Source organism: Micropterus dolomieu, linkage group LG01, assembly GCF_021292245.1.
Source record: "Micropterus dolomieu isolate WLL.071019.BEF.003 ecotype Adirondacks linkage group LG01, ASM2129224v1, whole genome shotgun sequence".
Classification (NCBI taxonomy): Eukaryota; Metazoa; Chordata; class Actinopteri; order Centrarchiformes; family Centrarchidae; genus Micropterus; species Micropterus dolomieu.
The window spans coordinates 4,942,566-4,969,799 of NC_060150.1; the positions used below are offsets into that span (position 1 = coordinate 4,942,566).

General features: G+C 38.8%; 1 protein-coding gene and 1 long non-coding RNA gene across 2 annotated transcripts in view; one reads left to right on the forward strand and one right to left on the reverse strand.

Moving 5' to 3' along the window:
* Nucleotides 1–10,047: 10,047 nt before the first annotated feature.
* On the forward strand, nt 10,048–18,099 carry LOC123973372. Its single transcript, XR_006825607.1, has 3 exons — nt 10,048–10,177; nt 10,312–10,474; nt 17,841–18,099. It is a non-coding gene; the product is annotated as an uncharacterized LOC123973372 (long non-coding RNA).
* Nucleotides 18,100–20,973: 2,874 nt separating this feature from the next.
* The window catches only part of LOC123973950 (dystrophin-like), a 66,380-nt gene continuing 60,119 nt past the window's right edge, over nt 20,974–27,234 (reverse strand). Inside the window, exons 19-22 of the mRNA XM_046054355.1 lie at nt 25,728–25,806; nt 23,510–23,622; nt 22,001–22,129; nt 20,974–20,991 (exon numbers count right to left, since the gene is read on the reverse strand). Coding sequence (XP_045910311.1) covers nt 20,974–20,991; nt 22,001–22,129; nt 23,510–23,622; nt 25,728–25,806 — 339 coding nt within the window. The remainder of the gene's footprint in view (nt 20,992–22,000; nt 22,130–23,509; nt 23,623–25,727; nt 25,807–27,234) is intronic.

Here is a 27,234-nt window from a genome sequence, read left to right on the forward strand (position 1 = left end):
GTACAGGTGAATACAGTGACACAGAATATATTTTGTTTATATTTATTTTTTTTGCTTTGCCGGTACGTCAGCACTACCGATCCCGGTAGATCCCTGTTTTTTGTTTGTGTATGTGTGCCACGTCTGCGAAGGCACAATGTGCCCAAGTACCCAAGAAAAAAAATCTCCTTGGAGACAATAAAGTTCATCTAATCTAAAAAGTAGTGGCTTGGGTCAACACCTGTTTTGCCCTGTTGTTTTTATCCAGCCTGTTTACACGTTATGCTGTAAAACAGTAGTCTGAAAGGGCCCAATTAGTTGTAAAAACTGTTGCAATGCTTTTAAAAGGAAAGCTTGCTTTGTCAGGTGTCCACATCAACAATGAAACAGTTTTTGCGTGCTGAAATCATTCCTCCAGTTCATTCTGGCCATTAGAGATGTAAGTGATGACAAAATCATGGTTTAGCTGGAGCTAATAAGAGACTGCAGTAATCTGTTAAATAAAGCGGTATGTTCCAAAGTTAGTCATTTTAGAGAAAAAGACCCAATCTGTGTTATTATCCCACCACTGTAGCTCATAACAGAAACAATGTCTGGGGAAACAACAACAGGGAATCTGGTACTAAAAAGACAAACTTTCTCTGAACATTTTAAACAGTTTCATGAAATATATGAGCCTTTCCTTTAATGTTTTGTTTAAAGTTGTTTTGCACTCTCTTGCTGCAATGCTTCTTATTACTGAGCTTTAAGCCACAGTTTTACGTTTGTTATTGTAATTGTTATTTTGTCAAATCAGGTCAAAGGGCAGCACAGTGGTGAGCACTGTCTCCTCATAGTGAGCAGGTCCTTGGTTGGAATACAGTGGCAGGCCGTCAGCCTACATCTGGTTTAATTCCTTCTTTCATTGAATTACATTGCACTCTTTTATTTTCCATGTCTCACTTCTGGCTGATGTCTGACGGCGCTTTCTGGAAGACCTGCTCCACAGCCGAGGTCAGGTAGTCCACCTCCCCCTGGTGCTCAGCCAGAGCCACCTGGAGGGCCTAGAGGGGAGAGAGAGAGAGAGAGAGAGAGAGATTGTGTGGTTCATATAGGAGACTTATGCCTGTCTTTTCTGTGCTCATCCAGGAAAGTTAAACAGAAACTAAACTGTAAATGAAGAAAATGGTTGGGGGAAAGTATAAAGAATATCAGAATATCAGAAGAGCTCTTAGGTCCAAAAAAATAAAAATACATAAATACAAAGTAGAAGCTTTGCATGCAATGGAAGGAGATCCAGATGAAAGCTATGTTGGTTTTAAGTGCCTTTGAAAAAGGTAGTTCCTGTTTACAAGGCAACAATCACTGGAATACTCTGATACTAAAGAAAGTGTCTGAATATGATCACTAGGCTGAGATCTGAAGTCATGAGAAGTGCCTTTGTTATGTAATTTCAAAAAGGCTTTTTAGGCATTTATTCATGATGGACATTGGATAGCCTGGCATCCAGAGAAAACGTGAGTTCTGCTGATTGAAGCAGTGTTTTTATTATGTCTGTGTTTTTAATTTGACCGAGATATGATTCTGAGAAGAAGTCGGATGCTGTTGCTTTCTGTTCAGGGCACATGTTCTGTTCATATCTGTGTAGTTAATCTCTAATACATAGAATTTCTTGCAAAAACAAAATACAAAAAATATATGTATGGACACAGATACACAATATAAAATACATGCATTTTTGTAAATCAGTGGATTGATTATCATTTGCCTGTTTTTGAGTGTGTGTATGTGAGGATCTATGAAAATTCAAATAACTGATCCACTGCTGACATTTAGGTGTTGTTTAAAAATAATCATAAAATCGCTCTTAAACATTAAATTCTAATAAAATAATCTCTAATTATAAATGTAATACATGTACTTTATACATTTATTCATTTAACTGACGCTTTTATCCAGAGCGACTTACAATTGCTATACATGTCAGAGGTCGCACGCCTCTGGAGCAACTAGGGGTTAAGTGTCTTGCTCAGGGAGCACACACCAAAGGCATGTGTCTTATCCATTGCGCCATCACCACATGTTTACCAGGCCTCATACTGAGGAAAGAGTTGCCCAGCGCTCCACAAATCACTCCGCACGCTAGCATTTTCTTGACACACTTCATCAACAATTATCTCTAGAAACGCAGCAGAAATACACGGCTCACATCAACATCTGATTTATCCAATAACCATCTATCATGTGTGCTCCCGTCTTCATATAAATGCCATGGAGCTTAAATGCTTTGGGCAAAAAGTTATTTAACAGCTTGTCTGTTACATTACACAGCAGTGTGCACAGTGAGATGAGAGAGAGGTTATGAGCCGCCACAACACTCGGCTGCCACGGTTAACATTCGATAATGGAAGCCTTTTCGCTGTATTTTGCTTACCCTGCTGTGTAGGATGAATTACAAGTGGATAGGTGAGGGAATTCCTGGTGAACTTTTGGCGGGTTGCGGTGGAAGATTGTGGGGAAGAAAGCCTCGTTCACACCAAGGTGGCTCAGAGGCTTAGTTTAGCTTAGTTCAAGCACAGCCCCAGGACAGGACTTCAGTCAGTTACTATGGCTTACCCACAATCCTTCTGCTGCAACACTGAATCCCAAGCAGCAAGGCATTAGGAAGTTTGTGTGCTTTTCCTTTTCTTTCTTCCCAATGCTATTTATTTAGCTCCACTGGAGAGCAAGGAATCACATGGACAAGCCTCCGACTCTTTCTGTAACTGACTCAAGTAAGTCCCACTTTCACTAGAGATGAGTGAGCTCCCTTATTAGAGATCCACAGAAAAGCGAAGAGGTAATACTTCACAGATAACAACAGTAATCCCTGTGACCTCTTTGAACCTATGATCACCTGTTGATGGACAGCCTTCCCCCTAAATGGTTGGGAAATATGATGAAATACAGTCGACAGAGATAAAACACGTTGTCCCACCTTCCAAAATGACCTTTACAGCACAAGCCTTTTCTGATCTGGTGCCCCTATTGACAGGAGAGCGTGGTTTGCCAGTGCCTCCTAAAACAATTACAAATGCACTATTGTTCTTGAGACAAAAACTAATTGGTTTAGGTTGGGTAAAGATTAAGTTCACCCCTCACAGCTATGTCAGATCTCTCCTATGGATCTTATATTGTATTTCTGTCGATAGATCCTCAGAAATAGTTAAATACTTTAACTGACTTTTGTTGCACTAAACACTATAAATGGATACCAGAATCAACAATAGTATATTAACGTGACTGTGATTGTACTAACTGAAAGAGTGGATTTATTGTTAAGTGACTCATTAAAGACTAATCTTGGTTGTAGACCACTGATTCATGCGAAAACATGTCCCACTAAGAAAAGTGTTAATTCTGTTGAACATGAATAACATTTTCTCAATTAAAATAATTATGGTTGATCATTTTAGGGTCTCTTTTTTTTTCACGTTTGTTTTTAAATCAAAAAAATGTGATGATTATTACCATTGTCAGATATCTATAAAAATCCATACGGTCAACTAATATTCTCAAGGACCTTCACATCTGCACATTTTATATTTTTTTAATAATTTCTACATATTTATTAGTGTTGCTACTGTCACTACTGTGTCATCACTGTCTCTTTTGTATAAAAATAATTATTTAAATTATGACAATTTAGGCCAGGGGCAGCTAACAACAGAGAACATGGCTCCTGTATATAACTTTGACTAAAACCATGAATGAATTTAGTTGCATTCATAATCATTTTGTAAACTTTTACCAAATTATATATAATTAAATCCATTGAAATTTTGTACAGTTTCATATTAATTCCATTGAATTCTTGCTTTCCGTTTATGTATTTTAGGAAGTTATGGCTTAGCACCAGCTATCACACTTTATTTTCCACATAAAAATACCGAGTGTACTGATTCAAAATTGTTAGGTTTATAATCTTAAATTATTGATCTGATATGAATGAAAGTTTAACTGTGAGAATGCAATTCCTGAAATTGACAGAAACACTACAGAAACACTGAGTTTCTTCCCTCACAAATGATCTTTGGTCAGTACAGACACGACTGCAGAGAGCACACAAACCTGACAACAGGCAAGTTTTTTTTTTCTTCTGTCAGCAAGGTACTCACAGAATTAACCTTAATTAGTGACAGCTGATGTGAACTGCCTTATGACAAACCTTACGTCATCATTGGTCCCAGATTCTTAACTGTAGGACTTTTGTGTTTTACATAGTTATGAACTAAATATCTTTGAATAAGGGTGTGGTGTTTGAACAAAATTGCAGTCCTCATTTAATATCTATACAGCCCACCCTCACATGTCACTATATCACCTTACTGCAAAATCACAAATCAATCATAAGTAAATTAAATAAATAAATTATAGGCAGTGATTGAATGCGGCAATCAAGTCTTTAATGACTCTTACCAGCAGCTGTGGATGATATTAATAATAGTCTCTCTCGCTGTCAGTTACTGTACCTGAGTTTTGTTTTTCTAACAGTAGGTCAGGACTGAAAACAAGTTCCCACCCGACAAAAGCGCTCATTAGTTTAATGAACTAAATAAATAGAGCGAGAGGTGATACTGTCATCTGAACGCGTGGTTTCCGACCACACATGCGTCGTGTACACTTGTACACACGCACTTAAGTGCTGTCTCTGTGAGCGACGAGAGGGGAAACAGTTGTGCTGAAAATTAATGACAGCTTATCTGTATGCAGAATGAATTTCTAATTATTATCTACAATCAACTTTAATTAATCTCAGGCTACAAGGCTTGATCTCCCTGCCACGCTACAAGACCATTATCAAGTTTAAAGAGGGCTAGCTGTGCGCACGCAGACACACATACACACATTCCCCTATGGTGTGACCTTGACTTAAGTTGAAGATACAAATCAACACTTCTAAAACAACAACAACAAAGTAATCAAAAAGAATAAAAGACCTTGTATTCTTGTGACTGGAAATACGGCTTAGCATTAACACAATGACAAAAGACTGTACGTGTGTATTCACCTCCATATTGTATGCATGCTGACACACACTGTACTGCTGTTTTTTCTGTATGTATGTGTGCATCTGTAGGTGGATGCGGTGATAAACAGAGACACTCATTTGCTCCATTGGGATTTTGCTCACCCACCTCTCATAATTGCAGAGTTGTAGACAAACACACACCAGAAGCAGACCAGCTCTGGCCTGCTCTCTGCATGCTAAGCAGATTCAAGTCCGGATTCACAAAAATACTGATTTTCACTCAAATTGAAATTCTCTGCTTGGCTTTAGATTTGTGAAGGTACAGTTTAGTTTGCAGTTCAAGCTGCTGCTTTAAATGAAGCCAGTTTAGAGGACACAGGAGAGCAAACAACGGAACGGTATGAACTGTTTATATAGTGATGGCTTTCTGTTTTAAAGCCACAATGAAAGAGGGTTTTCTCAGCATCTTGGTTCTTTCACAAGATGTATTCACTCTTAAAACAGGGTTTGGGGAAAGGAATTAATTTAGAGAGGGATTGTTGAAAAGTTTAAAACAATGGGACATCAGGTAAGGCGGGAAAATAACCACTAAAGGTACAATGGAAGTAAAAGCAATGACATTTTAAAATAAAAACACAAGAAAATCAAAGAATGGGTATTTGTTAGTAAACAGGCCAAATTCATAGCCTTGAGAATTGGTCTAAACAGAACAACTATGTTGCTGCTTCTGTTCTTGGCCTACAAGAAGAAACCACTGAAATGCTAATGGAAAAGAAAAGAAATGTGCTCTAAGAAAGCAAATAATAATAGAAATGGGAAAAAAATGAAAGGGACTTCTGTGTTTACAAATGTCCATCCCAGAAGTTTATGTATAATATTATTTCATAAGTTGCCATTTTTAGAAGATCTGGTTCATTCAAACTGAGTTCACTTAACTTTCAGTATATTTACAAGTGTATACAAACATCATTTAGGAGAAAAAATTAAACAAAGCATACTGCATGCCACCTAGTGTTGTAGTACTCGAGACTTTTCTTGGTCTCAAGACCGGTCTTAAGGCCACTTTTTTGATGGTCTTGGTCTCGTCTCAGACTCGACCGCATTTTTACTCGGTCTTGTCTTGGTCTCGGACATTGAGGACTCGGGATTTTATTTCAAGACAAGTCAAGACCACGACTTTGGGAATATCAATAAATTGCTTTTCCATCGTCTGTTTTATTTGTTAACATCCTAACTTTGATTGGATGTAAAAACGTATCGCTTCAAACGCAACCAATGACCCTAATTAAAAATGTGTTGTTACAGTTAACGACTGTCCCCCCTCCCGACGATGGCGATACTTACATTGACTTCAGCTCTTAGTGTTTGTATGTGGGTGTTTTAATAGGAATGTGGATCTTTCAGATCAATTTGAGAAGTACCTATGATCTCGTTCCACATTTTATTGTGTGTCATGTAATGTGGGGAACTGGTCTTGGTCTTGACTCGGTCTCGCCCTCCCTCTGTCTTAGTCTCAACTTGGTCTTAGTCTTGTTCTTGTCTCGGTCTCGATAAACTCTGGTCTTGGTCTTGACTTGATCTCGGTTTGGGCGGTCTTGACTACAACACTAATGCCACCTAATATAACTCCTTTGGTACTAACACGTGGTTTAGTCTCAAGCAAACTTATTTGAAAATGACCTCGTCTTTTTAAAAGGACACTCCATCTGCCTTAATGATTCGTTCTACAGGGATTTTATGTTTACACCGGTGGTTTGGGGATGTCCTAGTGTATCAGATGCAAGCCATTTACTCGTTAGGTTGTGGGTATGAATCAGACTCTTGGTTAATGGGGCTTGTCATCTGTTTTCTCTCCCTTCTTTATCCTCTGCCTGCTACCTCACAGAGTCGCCGAAAAGCATCCTTTTAAAAGTGTGCTGCTTTGGCAGTTTGGCATCGCCAGCGGCAATATAACTTTACTACTCGTAGTAAAAACTGATTACAGCGTTATACAGCCCCACAGGATTATAGAGCTAGGCCCCATTTTGGCATTTTATAGGAATTTGTAAACAGATCTGAGCAGCAGTGTTGTCAAGAGCATACACAGCAATACAGAGCAAATCCACATATCAGTTAAATCACTGTTGACTCCAAGTGGATGATGGGTTTATACATAGTATGCCCACCTAACAGCATAATTACCTGTGATTCATACCAGATAGTAGGCTGCCAATATACCAACCTCCAGCATTACACTATACTACATGATCTAAGCCCTGATAAGTTAACTGATAAGCTGAAATTATTAAAATGGCTTCACATATTGAGCTTTTGAAACCATGTAAACAATTTGACACCTTTTGAAATGGTAAACTGTTGCTTAAGAGGTACTGTAAGAGTCACATTTGACGGGCCAGTTGTTAAGAGATGAAAGCAGTTGATATGTCAGTTGAAGATCGATCACTGCAATTATCTGAAGTATCGGTTAAATTGCTAAAAACAGTTGAACTGTTAAAGTGTAAATGGTAGAGTAGGGGATGAAAGCTGTCGAGAGTTGAGAAAATACAAGAGCAGTTGAAATATTAATTTAAATGTAATTACTGGAAGCAGTTGAACTCTCATTTAAAGAATACAAACCGAAAGCACTTGAACTGTGAGTCGTAAAAGAGTAAAAGATACCGGCTGTTGAAGTGTCAGTTGACAGTGTAAATGTGTGGTTGAAATTACGGTGAAGGCAGTTCATGTGCGTGCATCTTAAGCAGCTGGTATGTACGCACTGACATGAAAAAGGTGTGAAAGAGCTAAATTAATGTGTCAAAGTCCCAAAATTGTCATGGAGTAGGTTTAATGAGTATGCGTCTGATGAAGCGGAGTGGGTTTAAAGGCTTCACTTCTATAATAAATGAACTTGAAATGATCCCAACAATGAAAGAAGGAACCTATTTGTTTTTGCTACACATAAGACCCGAGGAACTTTTTGAGAGCATACAGTAGACTTAGTTACTCAGACTGATAGTAATGATCATATGAGGGTATTTTCTTATTTAGAGAGTATATAACCACAACTTTGGATACATTATACACACATTTTTTTAGAGCAGATCTCCAATTTCGTTTAGTTTCAGCATCAAAAACAATGATTTTACTGAAATTGAATACATCAAAGTTTTACTCAGTACTATAACTTCCTAATGGGGTATTGACTCGGAGCTCAATATGCTTTCCCCTTCAGCTGCAACACAACTACCATATAAATACTGAAAGCAATACTGAAAGCACTGTCAATGGACAGAAAGTACTGTGCAAGAGTTTAAGGTGTGGAAAAAATGCTGTAAAGAAATTAACATGTAACGAGATTATGTTTAAGAAAAGTCAGGGGTTTGGTGCTAATGATCACCAATTCAATATGTAGGTTGAAAAACAATCATTAACCGAAACAGAAACAGCTGTGTAGGAGGAATACAACTGGGTGAGGAACATTAAAACTTCGCTAACAAGGTTGCTGATGACAGTTTACTGTCAAAGTCATACACCACGGCAAGATTGAGCACAGCAACAAGACACAAGGTCTGCATCAGCAAGGTCTCTCCTAGGTAGACATTTCAAAGCAAACAGGGGTTTCCAGATGTGCTGTCCAAGCAGCAGATTAAAGACACATCAAGCTTACTTCCCTTCGCAGTCTGAAGATGTTCAGCAATGCCATCAGCTCCGAGCTGCCGAACCATTGGGGCCCATGGTACACCTATCTACTGTCTGGAGAAGTCATAGAAGAGTTGTGGCCAAAAAGCCAAACTTCTGGCATCGAAACAAGGCCAAGTGACTCATCTATGCACAGAAACACAGGGAGTGGGTGCAAAAAAATAGCAGCAGGGGCTCTGGACTGTTGAGTCCAAACTTTGAAATATTTGGCTGCAGCAGAAGGAAGTTTGTTCACCGAAGGGCTGGAGAGCAGTAAAGGAATGAGTGTCTGCAGGCAACAGCGAAGCATGGTGGAGGTTCTTACAAGTTTGGGGCTGCATTTTTGCAAACGGAGTTGGGGATTTGGTCAGAAAGAATGGTCTCCTGAATGCTGAAATGTACACACAGATACTTATTCATAATGCAGTGCCCTCAGTGATACATCTGATTGGCCCAAATATATTTAAACAAACCTAAATATACAGCCAAAGTCATTAGGAACTATCTTCAGCTTAAAGAAGAACAAGGAAGTGATGGTATGGCCCCCACAGAGCCCTGATCGCATCATCATTGAGTTGCTCTGGATTTGCATGAAGAGAGAGAAGCAACTGAGGCTGCCTAAATCCACAGATGGACTCTGGGGAGTTCTCAAAGACGTTTGGGCCAACCTACCTGCCGGGTTCATTCAGAAACTATGTGCAAGCAGATGTTGTTTTGAAAGCAAAGGGTGGTCACACCAAATAACTGATCTGATTTTGATTCGTCTTCTGTTCTCTCACTTTGCATTTTGTTAAATGATAAACATAATCTGTTAACAGGTCTATTTAAAGCGTTCTTACTTTACAGCATGTTTTCCACACCTGCCTAAAACTAAACTTTGAAAAACCTTAATGAATAGAACTGCAAAATCTAAAATGTTTGCACAGTACTGTACAATGAACATGTACATTACAATACAGTCAGTATCCAATAGTACAGTATGTTTTTCCTACTCTTTCATACTGTGTGCTGCCTGTAAAGCCAGATTATTATCGTACCTTCCCACCAAAAGCACAAAGACTTTTCAAACATTTATTTGACTCTGACAGCACACAGCTTTTACTACTTCTGAATGCACACAAACTCCAGATAAGATATTAAAAAGGAATGTGTCTCATCTGCAGACTTTACTGTGGGAGTGGATGTGTGTGTGTATGTACCTGAACATCCTTCAGTCTCTGCTCCATAATAGGATACTCTGTAACGGCCGTGGAAGGGATTGCTAGCTTGGCCTCGCACTGTTGTAACCATGCCAACAGTGTTGATATGGTTTCCTTATAACGAGCCGGTGGCAAGCTCTCCAAAACTAGAGACAGACAGGGAGAGACAGAGAAATATGTCAGAGAGGCTGTCAGGTGATCAACGCTGTTGTAGCACTGCAAACTGCAAAGACAATGTTTAATATCCAAACATATGGACAAATACCATCCTGAAAACATATCTTTAAAATACTAATCTTCTATTCTCCAGTGTGCGAAAACCTGTGGATGCTGCAGTTTGGAAAGTTTGCTGGTGAGTCTGAAATAATTGTGTCATTTACTATTGTTTTATATTTAACATTTGTGACAGACTGAAATTTCTGGCATTGCCCTAAGCTGGTTGTGTGTTTCCATATACGATCATGTCTCTTCCTTGGCAAAAATTAGGTTTTGGAGTGCCTCAAAGGTCGATTTCAGCCAGCAGGAAATGCTGGTACGGAGCAGCGCTGGAATGATCCCCAGAACTAGAAACAGAACTGGGTTCATCAGTTCTCCAGTGAGTCCCGGACCAGGAATGAAAACAAGCTCTGGGACCAACAGAGGCCGACAGGTAATACAGTAACGAGACGATTTACATGGACAAAAAACACGGCGGGTTTAGGCGGGACAGGAGAGGCATAAAGCGGGAGAGGAGCGGGTCTGTAGCAAGTTAATATATAATAGTATACATCATCCACAGTGTTGATAAGTCCAACAAAGTATTTGTTCTTGTAAAGTTAGAAGTTATTTATTCTTGTGTTTTGAACAAAACTTATTGAATGTTGTACTATGTTGAAACAAATTAACAAAATGTTCAGTCTCCTTACTGGATGTTGACACATTCAGAATCATTCCCGCGTTTGCCGTAAGCATTTACCAGGCGGCTCGCTTCTTCCCTCTTTTAAAATGCATATTTTAAAGGCTCATCATTACAGTTTTGTATTTCTCTGTAATGTGGCACAGTGTTAACAATGCTACCTCTTTTATTATTTATTCTTTCTCAACCCTGGAACCATTTCCTGAACAGCTTTATAAATAAAATATATTATTATCATTTCAAATGTAATATATTTTTCAAAATTATCTAAAATATTTGAAAATCATATTTAACTATATGTAAATGTTTCATGTGTGCAATGTTGATTTCACAGTTTATGATTTTTATATTTCTACAATGTGTTACTCTGCTAAACTGACTCTTTTCAATTCATGCTAATCAAGCATCACTGATTTGAGCTGAACTGTCTTAAATATGCCGTCCTTCCGTAACTGGCTTTAAATGTCAGGTGCATTACCTTCAGAGAAATTCTTGGCACAATAATCTGTCTGTGCATGTCTGCAAACATGCCTATACCCGTCTATACATGAGTAGTTAAATGTATGGACATCTCAGCCCTGGCATGGGTGAGAAAATTCCAGTGTGTGGCATGAGGGAAGAAGCTGTCTGAGTGAATAAAGTAGAATAGTTAGTCTCCTCGGCTGTCAGCATCCTTCTCCTCCTTTCTTTCCATTCTCTGCCTCCTTCTCCCTCCATGTCTTTTCCCTCAGTGTGTCATTTTCTCAGAGGTTATACTTTATGTTTTCTCATTTCCTTCTCTCCCTCATTGAGATACATAGCTGTTTGCTCTTGTTTTGTCACAGCGTCTGTCTGATTTAGTTTTTCGTGTCTTGATGGCCACAGCTTTCAGCTTTTTCTGTCTCATTAAGTCTCATTGTCATTGTTTGCACCGAGAAAGCCACTAGAGCACACACACACACACACACACACGCACACACACACAAACACAGAGTAGCCCCACAAATTGGACTAAATGACTCACTGACACTCTCACTAGCTGCACACAGTGACAACAGGTGAAAAGGTGTAACCACATGGGCGCTGACTGAATGTTCACACTTGAGTCTGAGTCACTCGACTTGTAAACTCGACAGCCCTAAAATTGGACATGTGGTGTGAGCATGTTTAGTAACAGGATGACACTCACAGGGGGCTCTGTGATTGGTGGTGTCTCTATACTTTCTAAGATGGCCCTTGCCAATATAACAAACAGACGCTACATTCTGGAGTGACATTAAAGCTAACGAAATAAAGAAACAAATTTAAAGGCATACTGAGCACTGGTGTGACTTTTTATAATCACATTAAAATTAAGGTGGTCAATCAGCAGTGTCGGTATAGAGACCGGTATTCATAAAGTCCTAGCAATACCCTTCCTTAAATGTAAGTGAGTGGAACACTGTGAGAGAAAGACTAATGAGCGTGTGCGGTAGGCAACACAATGCGTATTTTGCAGCTTTAATTTAAATGAATGGGTGCTGTTTTCCATCCATCCAATTCTCATAACACATTCATGAGCTACATCCATGAAAAATCGTCACTGCTTTTGCCAGCTGGAAGTCCTGAGGAAGGAAATTATCATTGCTGCTAGCTTGCTGGTAGCACTGTTTTCATGACTGAAGGATAAAAGAATCTAAAATATTTATGGATCATTTTTTTAATCAGCTGCTGGTCAGTTGTTATGATTGGTTTAGGATGTGTTTTATCAGTGGCCAGAAGTCACTGCTCCAACCCAAGAAATACTGTTAAACTACAAATTGTCCTTTTTACACATTGGTTTTTTTAACTATTCCTTTGTTAAAATTGAGGATGGCATCTAGCAGCTTGTTCTCACACAGAAAACGACAACATAGGTTGATAGCTGAAGGGCTTAAAACAAACTCATTTTACGTTATATGTGACAAATGCATGTGAAATTTCAGGGAAAACACCAGGTATACAATATACATAACCAGAAAATTCTTATTTTGGAGGAAGGGTGGATGATTAGATGATTAGGTAACCTTCACCCAGGAGACTGGAGTTCGGTTCTCTTCTCAAACAAAAAGCCAACATCAGTTTTTTGTTTTTGTAGTATTATTAGCGTTAGCTAGCTAGCAAAATTGATATTGATATGAATTATGCGCGTACACGATTTTTGGACTCCTTAACAAGCAAAACGTATAGTAGAAGAAACTAGCTCTGTATTCTCAGTATGGATATCAGGCCGTGTAGAGATAGGAAAGCAAAATCCAAGATGAGATCTCATAGTTGTTTCCTTCTTTTCTCCTAGACACAAATGAGCTGCTTTTAATACCAAGATGGGACCAAAGGCCTTTTCTCCCACTTCTCAAATTCATCTCAGGAGAAACAACCATATAAAATCTTATTTATGTCTGACTCTGATCAAAACAAGAGACCTCTAACTGATCTTAAGTAAGTCTAATTTAAGTCTCCTGAACATTGGACCATGAGATCAGAGAAAGAGCTCAAAGAAAACTCAGTTATGACTCCTGGGATCTCATGATTCTTTTCAAATGGCCTATGTCTCAGTTTTCTCATATTGGCCTAAGGAGCAAAAACTCATCTCTATCTTACTCTGATCAAAGGATGAGATCTCTTCAGTATCTTAAATAACTGTAATTTCAGTCCAGAATGTGGATCAGAAAAAAAGCTCCAAGATATTTCTCAGTTTTGTCTTACTGACCCCACTTAGGGCTTATTTTACTGAAGTACTTTACTTACGTCAGATGTTGAGGTTGAGTATTTTCTTTTTGAAAATAATGCACTTTCAAATATCATGTTTTCCAATTTGTTAAGGTAGTCACAGCCAGCATAACCGGAACAACCAATACTTTGACATGACGTTTAGAGATTAATTCATTAAGGACCAAATGCACGCAAGAACTGAGATACAACATGTATCTGTCATACAGAATAAGCACTTTTACTTTTGATACTTAAGTACATTCACTATGGAATACTTTTATACCTTTTACTTGAGTAGATTTTTGAGGACTTTAATTGTGGATATGTTACTTGTACTCTATTTAAAGACAATCAGTCCTGTACTTCTAATTTTAGCTGGATGACGCACCGGCAGTGTTGTTGCCCTTTGAACAAAAGGAGCGGGGTTCAAATCCAGCTCAGGGCAAACCTCCAGCACGGTTCTCAAAGCATTGACAGTAATGTAATACAATCACGCTCACAAACATCTCCCCAGAGCTCCCAAATGCTTTCTGGAGCAATAAGCAAGACATTAATGAACTCAAATAGATACAATAATGAGATCTCATCTGTTACTTTCATTTATCCTATTGTAATCTCAATTCAGTATCCAGTTGTCTTACCTAAGTCTCAAAACCTCAATCTCTCTTCATCTCATCCCTTTTCTCCTAAGGGGTTTAAGGAGCAACAATTCAGATTGGAGTGATCTCAAAAAGATATACTATTGAGATCTTAGTGTTTTCTCAAGAGTTAAAGAAAAGACTATTCTGAGCAAAAGCTTTTTCCTCTTGGGAAGAAGATGTCGGAGGAAGCGAGGAAGGGAAATAGAGAGTGTGACGGAGTAAGCGACCAGACGAGTAAAATATCAGACTGGCTTTTACTTGTTGGCGTGAGCTGAAAGCTACAAGGACCAAGGACAGATGACGAGCTGGCCTTCTTTCTGTTGGACTAATAAGTTATTAGCTTGCTTGCTACGTCTTGTGTTGTTGCGCTTGCTTGATGTTTGGCTGTGTCAGCAAAGTTCGAGCAAAAAGGTTTAGCTGCTAGCTATAAATCTTGAGTTGATGTTAAACTTACTAGATGAAAAATCTCAAGTACATCTGGACTTTGATCCCACATAGAAATTCTCTTTTGTCTTGCCCTCTCTACATAGACGTCTGGTCAATGTGAGCATTAATTCAGCACTGGAGCTGGCAGAGTTGAGTCTCGCCCAAGGACACATGAACAAGTTGGTTGTTTGTTGCACCCAGGTCATTCAGTTGAAAGGCAGCCTTGCAATTAGAGCTACTGCATGATTCTGAAAAGGACTTTTCATAGTGAGTGAGTGGTTTAAACATTTTTGACTTGATTTTCAACTCAGCAGTACGGCATAATTGATGTTTTCTGACAGCTTTATTTATTAAACGACCTTCTACAACAGGCCAGGCTGCACAGTATAAAATACATAAATGCTTTGTGGAGGTAATTGGAGAGCAGATTGCATGGAAACAGCACTGTATTCATCCGTGTATCTACCCACACTGAGAGACGATGCTATAGGCTACAAATCTGTCTGCATGATCTCAATGCATTCGTTCTGTTCTCCAACAACCACAACAAGCGTGTCTGTGCTGAATGTTGGGTTATTGTTGCTGTTGTGGGTAGAGACATTTCACTCTAAATCTGTCTGATACATCGTGTGGGCTAAAGCACGCTGCCAACGCTGACCGTCAGCAGCGGGAAACTAAACAGTCACTTATATCCCCTAAAGAGCTGGATCCAGAGTCCTGCACAGGCCTGAGAACTCTGTAAAATTATGGGTTAGAAAAATGATGAATTCTTGGTTTTGAAAAAATTAGGAACCTGAACTCCACATCAATCTTGGAAAACACGTTCTAGTCCTGATGAGATGACCTCTAGGGTCACTAGAAGCATCTGTGCCTCTGTTTCAGAATTGCTGTTTACTGGAAGGATGGAGTGTGTGTGCCTTGTGTGTCGCCATCTTGGTCATGTGTTGACAGCTAACATAGGTTTAAACTCCAAAAAACTTTAACCTGCTACCTTACTGTTTTTAATGAATCAGGCATTAACGTCAAATCCCCAATTCTTCTTTCACTACTTCCACTGCATTATATTGCCCTTTCTCTAATTGCACTACTTGAGAAAGTTACCTTCAGCAATCAAGCTTAGGAATCAGGTCCCAGTTTGGGTTCGGGAGAAATACACCATCCCCACATTAAGGAGAAGGCTTAAGACTTTCCTCTTTGACAAAGCTTATAGTTATTGCTAGCTCAACCTGAACCATCCCTTCATTTTTGCTGCTATAGGCATGGGTTTGACCTTGCCACGGTTGAAATACAAAATATAAAAATAAATAATTTTAAAGAGTATGCTCTGGACCTGTTCTACATGAAAAGTACAAGAAGATAACTTCTCTTTTGGCAGAATTGGCACTATATTAATAACATTGAAAATGTATTTGTATACAGCAAAATGAATAGCTTTCCCTTCTACACAGTTTACTTATGTTCCATGTAAATATAATATTATTACTTAAATTAAATAGGATAAGATAATAACAATAATATGAAAGTTCAGTTATGAACTTACAGCATTGTGTGACACAAAATACAGAAAACACAGTCAGCAAATACTATTAAAGACAAGACAGCAAGCAGCAGTAAGCAATGTGAGCTGAGCTGCTTTGAGATTCAAAACATTTCAGTATAAAAATATCAAAACTAGAACCTCAATCAGAACAGAAATGACAGTCATGAACAGAAGATCAGAAACCTGATTATGTTAGACTGATACAAGACTATGAGTAACCAGATTTTATATTTTCCATTTAATATCCAATACAATAATCTTAAATTAAAAACAGGATAAGTTCTAACAGGGACAATAGTGTGCATTGAAAGGCACTATTAAACAGACTAAACAGTGAATTTGCACGTGCAACAAATATTATACAACTAATAGCATTTGTGGTACAGCAGACACAACAGCCATCAATTATTAAAACTGACATATTTTTCTTCACAATGTTCTTTTAATCTTTTAATGAATATATAATTCAAATCAACCAGCAAAAGTGCTGAAATCACAGCATGCTACCTTACAGTCCTCTGAAACATTATTCAGACTTATTTTATAACTTGTTTGGAATGGAACAAAGGATCATTTCTTTTTTACATGGGGGACTGAAATGTTCAGGGTTTTGCACATTTTTGGGGAACTTTTATATCCATTTTGATAAGAAGTCATTACCTCAAGTTCACTGTTTAACATTTCTAGGGCAGCTAGACTGTAAATCTGTCATAATTTGTCATCCAAAGACCACAGGATCTGTCTACAAAGGTATTAAACTTTATGTATCACGCCAGGACTGACTGAATACTAATATAATCCATTACTCCACCAGCAACTTGCGCTGTATTGAGAAAAACAAGTGAAATGGCCTTTTTCGGCAATACTGTGTGGTAATATTGTATTTTAGTCTGATTTATAAAAGTATTACCTTGATTGTCCATCACACATACCCACATCAGGTGACAATCATCTAACAAGCTAAGACAACCAAGTACAAAGAATCATTTTCTGGGATTTATTATCGTCACTTGGTAAGAAAGAGGACTCCAACGGGACGCCAATGGTGCTTTAAGAACGGTGAGTCTCTAACACATTAGCCAGAAGAACTTAAAAGCCTGGCCACAATAGACAGTGGCACAATAAAATTTGTTTGCGGTGCTACTTGAGGCTTAGTGAAATAGCGACTAGTTGGTAAATTGCAGTAGCAGTCAAGGTAAAGGCTAACATGCTAGCTACAGGAACATGCTAGCACCAATCAGCCAAAATCATGGTCATAATATCTTTTCGAGCTAGTAAGCTCGCTAACTGGCCATTGTCATCTAACCATGACCACTAATAAGCTACGATTACTTCCTCCATTTTGGACTCTCTGGCTCTTCATTCCATCACATTTCAGCACCGTGAAGAGGCTTTGTTCCTTCCCTAAGATTAACTTAGTTTCATGCTGATTTACTTATCCCCCGTGACCAATCATGGCGCTTCCTTTTGAAATGAATTGATTTTGCCATTTCAATGTTTAATTGACTTGCAGATAAGTGGTTCAGATCATTTTGAGGCATTGGTGAATCCTGATTTATAAACAGTCAAGCTTGTGTAGTGTCATAAATGTAAGTGATGTCCAAATCTATGAAAAAAAATGTTGTTAAAACCCTCTGAAGTTCCCACCAACTATTGAATTTGAGGGCATCTAAACAAAAGCAAGGGTCACAAGGTGTAGTTTGCTCTGTAATAAATAAAAATTCTTTTGTTGTTTAAAGTTTTTGCAGGGAGTCAGCATCTCCTCTCTCTTACCCAGTTGTAGCTGCCTCTCTCTCGCCCTCAGATCCTCCAGCACCTTGTGGTAGTGCTCTTTGAAGGCGTTGATGTCGGCGTCCAGGAGGGCTGAAGGGTCCTCCTCCCCTTCCTTCTCCTCCTTCAGCTCCTTTAGCCGTTTCTCCAGCAGGTCCACGTGAGGCTGCAGGGAAGCCAGGCGAGCCACCTCCTCCTGCCAGGACAAGGAGGGGGAGAGAGTGTTATTCGACCACACAGGTCGGCTCTGTTTAACTAGCCGGTATATCCATATATGTCCGATAAAAACTGATCTGTGGAAAAGTATAGTATTTTCATTTTTTAAAGTTTCACTCCATTTGCCTTATGCTTAATCAGTTCTATTTCACAGAAATGTTTAAATATACGCCCAACTGTTAATGAATATGAAGCCAAGCAGGAAATTGGACCAGCTCAGCAAAACCAAAATGTAGCTGTAAAACTATTTCTCCTGAACTTCTAACTGCACAGAGAGAAACCACTGCTTTCTCATCATAGGAAGAGGATAGAGGATCCTGTACTTTTCAACATCTGGTTTATGTTCACCACTACAGTAAAAAGCTTAAGTAGATGTTATATTTTATGTCAAGCCAATTGACTATTCGCTAAGCCACACTCCCCCTATACACTTAAATGTTGCTAAAACTTACAAGCTTTCTGATCTAGCATAGTACATTCACAGTTTACATGTTAAAAAAATATCCTAGAAATTTTTTTCAAGAGGTCGACAAAGAAGGCATTTGTAGCTGGGGACCATTGATTTTATCAGCCAAAATAGGGTGACCATATTTTTGGATTTCAAAAAAAGGGATAGTTGGGGCAGCAGGCAGACGGACACCCACGGAGGGTGGAAGGTTGGGGCTTAGCGGAGTGGGGTTGGGGAGGTTCAAATAATTGGTGGACACACACACACACAACTTATATTACAACAATAATTTTAGTAAAACCGAACAAGGGGTACGTGTTGCTCTCAAGAAGAGAGGTGGCGAGAAGGAGCACATGTTTTCACACTCTGGCTAAATCTCCATCTGGTCCACTGCAGATATACTATCCACCTGGAGTAGTAACTAGTATAAATTTGTGTATTAGTACAATATTATAACAATAAATAAAATGTTTAATGTTAGTATAATACTAATACATTTATAGGTTACACTTTATTTGGCTAATGTCTGCCTACAGATTGTTTAGTAGGCCTAATTGTAACATTTCAAAAGCTTATTGATATTCAACAATTCAACTGATTCACAAATAGTTACTAATTAATTAATTAATTAATTAACTTAATAAGTATTTAAGGTTTGATTAGGGCTTAGGGATTCATTTCAGATAGTAGTATCAGATATAGCTTACCACTAGTATAATATTAATTCCAGTTCCCGCAGTTTCATTATGGTAAATTGTTCTTATTCGTTAAATCCTTGTGCAAGAAAAATGGTTTACATGGTGGATAGTTTTTAATTTGTTAACGCTAAGCGCTAACAATAATAATAATAACCATTCATGCAGAATAAGTTCAACATTTCAAATGTTTGTTGTAGCACCACGTCAACCTTTTTTTAATGTCCTGCCCCATCCACGCTGTGATCGGTCGGTTCACAAAAAGTAACTTTTGTCCACAAGTTGGTTGAAAACTCTCTGACTGAATTTTTGTCAACTGGGATTAAATCAAAATAAACTACAGTGTGTGTGTGTGTATATATTAGTTTTTGGAAAACAATTGAACAAGCTAGGTTAAATACACACAATACTTCCCATTATTGCTTGTGTCTTGCTTTGTTGACAATAAAAAAATATTGAATGTGACCAGACTTATCCTTTAAAAGAATGAATAACCTAATCGTGTTGAAATCACACACAAACTGAGGAGGATCAGTCCAGGTGAATCGCAGGATGTAGCAGGTAGGTCAGGTTCATATTCACTGAACTCTCCTGGGGGGAAAGCTTTGAATGCAGCTCAGCCCCCTGTAACACCGAGTAAGTTAACACTTTAGCCTAAAGCTAAAAGACACACTCCTTATTCATGAATAATGTTAGAAAACACAAGCATTTATAACCTCAACAGAATACATTTTCATAAGCCGGCAGTTGGCGGTATGATTTGCCGTCGGGAAGGTTGGAAAGTTTCAGTAAATATTTTATTTTCTCAGAAGTCTTTCCTGTTTAATATAAAGATAGAAACTCCGACTGTGTGTTCTCCAGTTGTGTCTAGTGAAAATATGTGGGTACACTTCTGAGGGAAACCTTGTTAATGTGAACTTGTCTGCGGTAGAATCTAGAAAAATCTAATTTCAGAACTCCTCCATCTCTTTTTTCTCCCAGCTTCATCTGTTAATTTCTCTCTTTTCCTTCATCCTTTATCCATTTCTTACTTTGAAAGCTGCTATTTCCGCATCCATACCTTTCTTCCCTTCTCTATGTGTGTGGCGTTTACTCCTCTTTATACCACCACTTCTGTCTTATGTCCTCTCTTTAACTTTTGACTATGTATGTCTCCCCTCCTCTCATCTCTCTTTTTAAAATTTTTTCCAGAACTGCCAGTCACTTCTCTTCTCCTGTTATTTAGATGTTATAATTAACCTACTACATCTCCTGCCCTTTCAGCCTCCCACTCATTTGGTTTAAAGCAGCGATTCTTGAAGTCTATCACTGTGGGCTGCACTGTTCCCACATATTGCTAAATTAGCACCCTTTAAAGAATGCCAAATTACCTAAAGTGTTAAACTATCACTGGATTATTTTGATACTGAAGACAATTTAAAAACACAATTCAAGTTCTGGAGCCATGAGGAGCACCGTTTTTCAATAATTTCTTATTATTGGGTGTTTGGATATGTTGAGGATATTTAGCAATTTATTTGTCATACTGAATCATATAAATATAAACATATAAATTCAGTTACATTTTATTAATATAGCGCCAATCCATAATAGAGAATGTTGCACATTCTTGCACTTTTCATAGAGCAGGTCTAGACTGTTCTCTTTGTAATATTATTTACAGACCCAACAAAGTTAGCAAAGCAATATATGTATCTTGGGTGTATGCTATGATCTAAGTTTTGACTCCGAGAAGGAGTAAGATTTATAACACAAATTCACTTTACACAGTCACTTTGCCTCACGTCTCGCCCTCTGAGCCTCCCCTTCTACTCTCCCACACCCCCCTGGGGAGGCCACACAGTTTAAGCTCAGTGTTGAAAATCCTCTGGTGTAAAGGAATAGCTGGGCATTTGGGGAAATGTTATTCACTCTCTTGCCAATAGTTAGCTAAAGAATTTAGCAAGCATATGAACTGTCCAAAGTTTTAAAAGACATGATTATCAGCACATTTTCATTTTATTAATTAACACCTTCTATCTGGTTGTTTAATCTGTTCACTAACAGAAAAACCAAAAAGGTTGTGGTTTTTCAAACAATCTGGACAGAGCCAGGCTCATTTTCCCCCTCAGCTAAGCTGCTCGGCTGCCGGCTTTAGCATCATATTTAGCGTACGGATCTCCTTAACATTCTTTTGAAAGTTTCTAACAAAAGTTACTTCACATCAGTGGCTGAACTTTCTTTGTTAGCACCATTTTGGTAAGAGTAGCTGTGGGTGTTTTTTAAAGAACACACTGGAAAATAGGGAAGAAGTCATTCAGCCTGCGTTGGAATAAATGAATAAATAACATAAAAATACTTACAGAAAATTGCTGTGACAAACAGATGCATGAAAAGAGACAAGCCAAATTAATACAGATACTGAATAAAGAGGAAATTAAGATATGAAGTAGAGGTTTAAACTTATAACAGGAAAATAAAACAAAACAAAAATATAGCTCACAACAAATTGATTTTCACAAAGATTCCAATGCATGTGTGTTTATGCTAACAAAAAAAGTATGAATGCACATATAAAGTGACGTTATGGTGTCATCAGTGTGGAGAGCAGAGAATAAATTTAGAAGAAAAAAAGACAACTTTATTAATCCCTTTAGGGGAAATTCAGTGTTTTTTACACTGTTGTTATTATTATACAGCAGATGTCAGAGCTCAGGGCCTTGATAAAGGGCACCTTCGGCAGTGCCCATGAGGTCTGTGCTGAACCGGTGACCCTCCAGTTCCCAAGCCAAGCAACCGCGGACTGAGCTGCTGCCGCCCCCAGTTCTGTACTCACAAACACTTTATTTCACTCACCCGGCATCGGTCCAGTTGTACTTTGAGTGGCTCTGGTTCAGATGCTGGAGGCGCCTGGACTTTGAGCCAGTTCTCACTGTTGTCCACAGTCTGCTCACAATGCTCATACAAGCTGTAGAAGGCCAGCACCTGCAGGACACACAGAAACACACACACACACACACAGGAACACATTTGAACAAAGGTGAAGAAAAGCTGGCAACACAAGCAAACTCCCACAAAACATCTGTCTTCTTTCACAAACTATTTCGTAGTTTGAAGCAGAGCTGCATGATACGTCACAATGACCAAACTCTATCCACACCCGTGGTAAGCTGAGAGTGAGTCATATTGCATTAAAATTCTCATTCTGTACCTAAAGCAATTTTGTTGTCTAGTCTATAAACAGTAAAAGGGCTAGTTAGAGCTACACTCTTTGCTATTTACCTTAGTTTTGAACACCTTCAGTGGAAGTACAGAAAACAAAAACACGGTTACATAGTGAGACTTATTGCTCCATCTTCAGAGCATACAACCCACAATAAATGCAAGAAATGCTGAATTACAGTACAGTAATTCTGTCGAAGAAAATGACACTTAATGCAATATGTAACATTTTCCACATATGTGAACACATCAGACCCGTATGATGAGACGAGACAAAAATAACAGTCCTTGCTGTCGTTATGAAATTATACTGATCGCACATATGCTGTCACTGGGAGAAATCCGGTCCTGCCTATTTCACACAATTACTTGCAGAGGCTAGAGTTTTTGTGATTTAGACAATATCGAGATCGAGTCATTCATTTCTTGTGAACTCTGGTGTGTGCTAGAGGATTGCTTCCAAGTTAAAACAAACACAAACAAAAGTGTAAGGTTTAGTGTAAGGTTTCATTCAATTTCTCTGCCTGACTAAAAAAAAAGGGATCTCCAGCAAATATAACACATCAAGATCAATTTATCAGTCGTGTTGAGTACTATGCAGCCTGTGAAAACAGTATTGTTTTCTAATAATAATAAAAGTAATCCTCTGTGGCTTTGGAGGAAATTGAGAAAATAACTCTGACAATGTCATTGGTAGCGGTAAAGAATCCATTGTTTTTGGAGCTTGACCCGTACTAGGGACTAAATAAATCAATATTTCAGGCTATGTTGCACATATTTTGACAATACTTTTATTTTGTTTTAATCTGTAGCTACACTTGTCTGAAGAAAGGCCCTCAACATTATGAAAGTGCAATACTAAATTGCTGGAGTGGCTTTAAATATCAGTGTTGTTATTGGTGCTCAGTAAATGAAGGCCTTAAGGTAAATTAACCATTAACCATTAACCATAAAGCAAGAATTTGTCGATGCAGGTGTCAGTTTAGGTTTAGCTGTAAAAGTGATTTTGATCACTTTTTGGAAGAGTGTATTTGAGGAAGTGCTACAAGCCTCATTAGTCTAAATTATACTGAGCTTTGTGAGGGAAGCTGAATAACAGTGCAGTCAGTTAACTCTTCAACATGGACATGTATGTATGTGTACCTTTGTCTGGTAAGCCAGCCATGCCAGCCTTTCTGCCAAAAGGGTACAAAATCCCACCCAGCGCTGGTTCAGCTGCTCCGCTGACTGGGCAATGTCATCAGCACGACTCCCCTCTGGTTGGGGGGGCGCAGACAGAGAAAGAGAGGGGTCTGTCATACACACACATACACAGCGGTGCATGCTTCATAGTTCACATGGGTATGATTGGACTCTCTGTAGGGGACAGACATAAATACACACACTCCACGCACACAAAATCCGGTGAATGTCATCTGTAGGGGAGGTGAGGCGAGCCATCAATATCCTGCACAAAATGTGAGCAAACTGTTTATCTGCCTGCCCACTGAACACAGACACACACACACACACATCTCACAATGCATTCACGCTCACTGCTAACTGACATTTTTTTATGCAAATGGGCAATTTAAAGTGCACCTAATACTCCAGTGCCCGGAAAATGAAAACCTCCAAGAGGTTCCAGGAGGGAAAAATCAATGCTAAAGTTGTACAAAGATGGATTCACGCTCCTGCCTCTAAAAGGGCAAACTGAACTCCTTCGGCTGGATGATAATTGGACGTGGAGAAGGCATCCTGGCTCGCATGTCTCATCTGGTACGCAAACAGCCTCTTCTTCCTGTAATCGTACCTCAATTATATTCCATTTACATGTCAGATTTTAGCAGATGCTGTTTTTTAACCACTACAGATTACAATGAATACAGTAGCATACACTTAATGCTAAATTAGTGGCATCACATGAAGGAAGGTTGAGGTCAAAGACAGTGTAGTATATTTTTCTTATGGCCAAAATCTCCCATGCAAATACTGAAACCAACAATGTATGTTTCCTTCAAACAACTATTGTGAGTGTATAAACCCTGATATATAATATTCCTTTGTTCCTTAGAGCTCCATTCTTGTCCAAAATCTCATCAATGAGCCACACTGTTGCACTAGGTGATATGTTCCTACATCACCATGAACACACACACTGTCCTGCTGCCAGAAAAACTCACTACAGCACCAGATGAGGATTAATTCCACCTTTGAAAATAGTCCCCAATAAACGCAATTTCTTCCTGTTGGAGTGACGTTTGATATAAACTGCAGTGACCAAATAAAACTATATGGTTGTGAACAGTGTCGGGTTAAAGGCTGTCTTTAGTAATGGAATTTTATTTTTGGCCACCAGTGTACACCCCGACCCCCCTTATATAAGTGCCGGACTGAGCCAGGCAAGCTGTGTCCAGATTTAATGCCACGATAAGGTGGAACTTTTATTTATCTTAAGGGAAACTGTTGTGCATCAGTTGCTGTAGAAAGCAGGAAAGAGTGCAAATATAGAATGCACAAAAAATATCAATAATGGTGCAAGTGTAAATATATTTTTTAAAAACAGATATCCAAAATCTGCTAAATCCAAAATATACACAGTCTATACAAGTTTTAAGAGACAGACTGACACATTGTTGGCTTTCAAATCACGTAAGATTAAAATAAGGTATAGAGTAAAACATGTCTAGTATTTGTGAGATTACATACATACCAGTCCCTCCAAGAGAGACTATTCACACAAATTCGACAAACGCCAATGAATTCAGCACTACTTACAATTTTGATTAACCACCGCAACAAACACCGAAACAAATTTTACCTATTAATGCCGTTAAAAACATTGTCACACGTCAGCTTGTCACTTCCTTGTTTACAAGACGCAGCAGACATGCGCGATACCATAGTCTCACATTTACCGACCCCCCCCCCCAAAAAAAGGGCCGCGTGGGTCTATAAATATGCATGGATAGAGTTAAGGTCAGGGCCGTGAAATCCTGGAGGGACTGTTTATTGTTTCAACTATAATTCTAAAGTTTAAAAAACTTGGCGGTTAGAGCGGCAGTCCATCCATCCATCCATCGTCAACCGCTTATCCTGCGTACAGGGTTGCGGAAAACAGAAAAGTGAAAAGTATGAAAGTGAGTGTTTATCGGCTTTCAGAAGCCTCAACAATTGCACAAGGACAGAGGAGAGGACAGACGAGAAGTAACATCTCTCTCTCCCTCTCTCTTTCTGTCTGTGCCTTCTTCTATCAGTGTTTCTATGGAGACAAGGGGAGAGGGTGGGACAGGTGGAGGCGTTGCCATGGGGACAGACAGGGTGTGCGTGCATGTGTTCGTATGCATGTGAATGAGTGTGTGTGTGTGAGTGTGCACATTACCTTGCTCGACCAGGGTCTGCGCCGTGCGTGTTGCTTCCTGAAGCTTTCGGTACTTCTCTGGCCGCTCTCTTTCTATCGCCTGTGGCAAAGAGGAAGAGAGGTGGGGGGAAGCGATGGGGTGAGGACAAGAGACAGACAAGGAGATGCAGGAATGCAAGAAGAACGACAACTATTTATTATAAATTATTATTTATTACAAAGAAATATGTAACCAAATCAGTATTACTTCCAAAGATTACGAGGTCGTGTAGCTTTCATCAAACTCTGCTGCAACATTTAGGACAACCTGAGCATATCTGGACATGTTGTGGGCAAACAACAGAAAGCTTTGAGGCAGTAAGACAATAATGACAATTATCGCGATATAATTTTCCTAAACAACAATAAGACAAAAGTTCAATAAATGTTTGATTTAATTCATTTGGATCAAGTAGCTCTTAATTTTTCTATTTAGATTGTTGTTGATCATTTTGTTGAGGAAAAGAGAAAAAAAGATTTAACTAAATTTTACTCAAAAAGATTTTATCAGAATTGTTTTGAATGCTTTTAATTTGTCAATTGACTATAAATAAAAGTTTAAAACCACAATAAACCAAAAAAAGCAAAAATCAGAATTTAAACTTGAAAGAAAAATTGATTTGACATTTATCGTGATAGTTATCGATTTCATATGACCCAGCCCTAGTCACAAGCTAAAGTCATGACGTGATGAGTTTAATTTATTATTGCATTTTAATTTGGGGAAAAAGGCCCAGTAGAACACAACTCTTGCCGTACTGATGTACACAAGACAACAGGTAAACATGGAGGAAGGGTTGAGTTTGCATTAGCTGATGAACAAGAGGACAAAGAAATGAGGGCCTATCTCTAATCTGAGCCAAAATTAAAAGCCTGGTTTCTCTGCCACTTAAGTAAATAATCAATTTGTGAATTTATGATATTTACTTTCTTACCAAGCGTTAGACGAGAAGCTCTATACCACTCTCATGTCTGTACATTAACATGGGTCGACAGCCAGGAGTCTAATAGCTTAGAATAATGACTGGAAGCAGGGGGAAACAGCTGGTCTGGCCTATCAGCAACTCAATAATCAATGTGAAGGAATTTTCCTTCTTTTATAGTAATATCTCTCAGGGCTCCCCAGATCACCTTAGGATCATTTGGTGAGCTAAAGTAAGCCAAAAGGTGACAGCCTGTGACTCTCCTTCATTTTGTTTTGTTTCTAAGGCTAGGTTACAGCACTTTTTCTCAGCTTGGCAACTCCAGTCACCAAAGAAATACAGCACGTAACTCCCTAGCTGTGTGCCCCTGCTTTCAGCATCTAAAACACTTTGGATATGGTGTTACTTAAATATAATGTGTGAGCTTCAGAGGTGCTGTTGGGAAGATTTTGTTTTACCTTTGGGCCAGAGTCAGATTAGCTGTTTCCAGCCTTTATACTAAGCTAAACTAACTGACTGCTTGGTGTTGCCATGAGAGAGGCAAAATGGTGACCAAAATGACCTTT